The 3,741-nt window shown below is 44.2% G+C and overlaps 2 protein-coding genes across 2 annotated transcripts in view; both read right to left on the bottom strand.

The window, feature by feature from the left end:
- The window catches only part of tmem63a (transmembrane protein 63A), a 27,819-nt gene that overhangs the window by 9,182 nt on the left and 14,896 nt on the right, over positions 1–3,741 (bottom strand). The window lies entirely within an intron of this gene.
- On the bottom strand, positions 790–3,304 carry LOC103363794 (transmembrane protein 63A-like). The gene is made up of 3 exons (XM_008290695.1): positions 3,147–3,304; positions 3,014–3,067; positions 790–2,089 (listed from the first exon to the last, which is right to left on the bottom strand). The coding sequence occupies exons 1-3, from the start codon at positions 3,255–3,257 to the stop codon at positions 1,949–1,951; spliced, it is 306 nt and encodes a 101-aa protein (XP_008288917.1). The 5' UTR covers positions 3,258–3,304; the 3' UTR covers positions 790–1,948.

A 3,741-nucleotide genomic window follows, 5' to 3' on the forward strand; every position in this document is an offset into this window, starting at 1 on the left:
CAGGTTCTCGGTTGAGAGTTTGGTTGATTTTCTTGATGGAACTGTGCGTCACACGTGATTGGTTCGGGGCCCATCGGAGAGCTAAAAATGAAGAGATTTTACAGTTTCTGGTTCTGATTAATGGTGTAATTTTGGCCTTTTAAATCTTCAAGTGGAATTCAGATGATCGATGACACGCACATGACAAAATAATAATTAAAAATGTTAAACAAAGGAGAGGCTGCTGAGTGATCTTTGACATTACAGGTAAAACTAAAACTTTCGGTTCTTCCAACGTTTTTGCTGCAAACGTTCTTTAACTTTTGTGTGTACATTTGCAGAACAGTGCGATAAAGTCTGCTGCAGCTTCAGGACGCCTCTAAGTAAAGGAGGAAGCTGCTTTCTTGAAGCTGCTCCTGATCCGGGTTTCGTCGGTGAACCGGCAGCGCGGACGCGTTAGCACTTCATTACCCCCATTTAACAAACGCTGCTAATCAGCCTTTTATTTGTGGTGTTCCTGAGCCGAGGCAGGTACCGTGGTGAGAAAGGGGAAAAGGGCAAGAAGGAGAGGAAGCGGGGGAAAAAAAAAAAAAGGGAGACAACAGAGGATCAGGTGAGGAGGAGGAGCTGCAGAGCTTCTGTCACCCAGTCAAGTGGCTCATACCAGTGTCAGAGTCGGTTAGAAAGCCTCCACGCAACACTCATGACCTTTTTTTTTTCTTCTTTACAGCTCTCTGAATACTCCAGAGGTCGGACTCTCCCCCTCTGCAGCTCAACAGCGCCCCCCGATGACCACACGGCGAGCTTGCATTTTAAAACTGCATGAGAGGACGTTTAATACTGACACAAAATATTAACCTGAGTTCCAGTCTGACAGGTAACAAAGCGTCTTCTAGGATTTACCTCCTCGTTAATTGCACTTAAAAAGACAAAAAAGCTGCACAGGTACATTAAACACAGACGGTAAACGCTGCCCCGTCTGTTATTGGCACAACAACGACCACAAACAATCATCAGAACAAGGCTTCTTTTGGTTGCAAAGCTTCAGAAACACTGACAGAAACTACTGTCGTTAAATTACAAAAGCTCTTTTTAGTAAACACGACACAAAGTGCAGCATGAAGTTATTCCCTTGGCAGGTGCTCAGACATTTAAAAAAAAAGGCACGTTGTAAAAACCAGAGCAGACGTTTCCGCCTCTTTGGTGTCGGCAGGATTCATTATGGGCTTCGACAGACAGAATGGCTTCATTTAAACGGAGACATTTGGTGGATTGGTCCTTTATGGCGCAGCGTGTGGTCAAGTGCTGATTATCAAGTAAAAGCTCCTGAACTGTTTTCTCTGGTTAACTTGAACCGACGAGCCACAACATTAAAACCGCTGCAGGAATTTGAAGACATTGTGCAGGAAGCGTCCACGTGGAACCTCTGTCGGCCTGTTTTCAGCCTACGTTCTTCTGGAAACGTCTCGACGGCAGCTGGTTTCAAGGTCAAACAGTCGTTTTTCTGTCTTTTTCCCCAAACAGGCTGACGAGACAAACCTCCGCTGTTCTGTTTCCTGCAACAGAACATCTGGTTTGGTGAACTCTGGGTTCACGTCACGGTTGGAGCTGTTGGATTTTGCACCTCAATGGAAGCATAAACACTAAAAAAAAAGGTCGATTAGGCGACTTTCATGCTGCCAAAACACCTCGGAGCTGTGAAGGCATGAAGGCGGGACCTCTGGAGGTGTTGGCAGTGGATCCTTTGGTTCTCAGGATTGTTCTGGCGGCGCTCGATCAGTTCGTTATCTTTCGCTCTTTGTCGTGTTCCTCGAGCAAGTTTTCTTTCAGCACCAAACGTCTGTGTTCAGGTGGTTTTAATGTTGTGGCTCGTCGGTGTATAAAAGTTAAACCGGTCCGTCGACAGTCAGCAGGAACCGAACGTGTTCAGAGTCGTGAAGGAAGCAGATTTGATAAAATCAGGACGAATTCAAGCCTCTGACGCGTCCTCCTCCAACAGACGGGGTTCGGGAGACGGGGTTTCCTCCGTGGAGCCGTAGGACTGCTGAGATTTGGACTTCTGAAGGCCGCTGGCTGGAGATTTAGGGTTCAGCACTCTGGGAAGGTAAACCTGGAAAGAGACGGGAAAGAAACGTTGAAGATTAAGAAAAGACGAAGCTGCTTGTCCGATGTTACAGAACAAAACATTACAACCAAGTCAGCAGCGTCTTAACATCCCTTGAATCTTGACCTCCGTATTGACAATCCGACAGCCTTGCTATCCGACATAAAATAAGGTTTTACGTTTAGTGTCTAGTTATCGAGTCACGACTGCAGTTTCCTTCCTTGTGTCCTCTCTGCTCTGTGTAGAAACACTGCCTGCAGTTCAGCCGAAAACGCTCTGAATTTTTGCCACCTGACCGTTGGTCACAGCCGAGTCGCTCACGGCTTCACGTTGGCAGCAAAAAGGTGAGAATTTTTAGTTTTTTACAGAATCTGATCACCACAAACTATTTGTTCTTGGCAAAATTTTTCAAAGATTACATTTACATTTGATTGAAATAATATAATTTCAAGCTTAGATTTGGTTAATTTTCCCAACAGACCTGTTTGTCTCACACAATTCATGCTGATAATCCAACCATTTTACAGCTCCGAGCTTGAATTTTATTTATTTACTTACTTTTAAAGATAACTTAACGGCAGATTATCTATTTTTGTGTATTTTTTGTCCTCCCTGATGTGTTTAATGCAACACTGCTTGTGTTGAAGCTTAAAGAAAAAACAAATCGCAACAACAACCATCGCATATACGTTTGACCTACAAAAAAGCCGCTTATCTTCTGTTTTATTTACTTCCCTTGTTTGTCGTGTTATTTTACTGTATTTGCATTTTTCTGTGGCAGCTGAAGACAAAGTGTTTAATCATTATGTTATCCATTACTTCGTTAATATCTAACGTAAGAAAAACGCCAAACAAACATCCCGGGAGGTCAGCGCGAGGTCAGCTTGTCCTGAATCCGTCTGATCTTTGTTTACAGAGCGGGTACAGTACCGTGGCGTTTTCTTCCACTCCTTCTTCTCCTTTATCGTCGTCCTCGTCTTTGACCTGAACACAAACAGAACGAGATCAGAGGGACGAAGGACGGCACAGGACCGCGTCACGAGCACCAGGACGGAGAACTCACGGCGTAGTTGTGAGGACTCAGGTACTTGAAGTGTCCGAAGCAGGTGTAGCCGACGCAGAAGAACACGGTGACGCACAGGACCACCAGCGTGAACAGAGACGTGGACCTCATGAAGCCTGCAGTGAAGTTCAGAGATGTTTTAGGCGAATGACGTTCAAAGCCTTAGAAGCCGTTTAAGCTTTGAATGAAGTTTCTGCTGTAAAATCTGGCGGAGCTACAAAGACGGCTGGTGTCAGCAGTGGTGGAGATTTTTAGCCAGGCTCTTTTTTTTTTTTTACACAGATTTCTTAAAAGCCGTTCGACCAATCGCTACCAACAGCCTGATTAAAGCTGCACGTTTGGATATAACAAATTTATTAGACCACCTGTCTAACTTGTTGTATACACACAAGTACAACCAGTAAAAAAAAAAAAAATCTGACTTTAATCAGACTAAACTTTTCCTGTTTCAGGTCAGTCAGGATCACCAACATTATTTCTATTTGCTAAACTCCAGAATAATGAGAGAGAGAATGTTTTATGACTTTCTTCAGAGTCAGAAGTTTCCATCCATCTCCTCAGTATCTGCTAGCGTTGCCTTTAAACTCTATGACTT

Source organism: Stegastes partitus, unplaced genomic scaffold, assembly GCF_000690725.1.
Source record: "Stegastes partitus isolate 25-593 unplaced genomic scaffold, Stegastes_partitus-1.0.2 Scaffold691, whole genome shotgun sequence".
Classification (NCBI taxonomy): Eukaryota; Metazoa; Chordata; class Actinopteri; family Pomacentridae; genus Stegastes; species Stegastes partitus.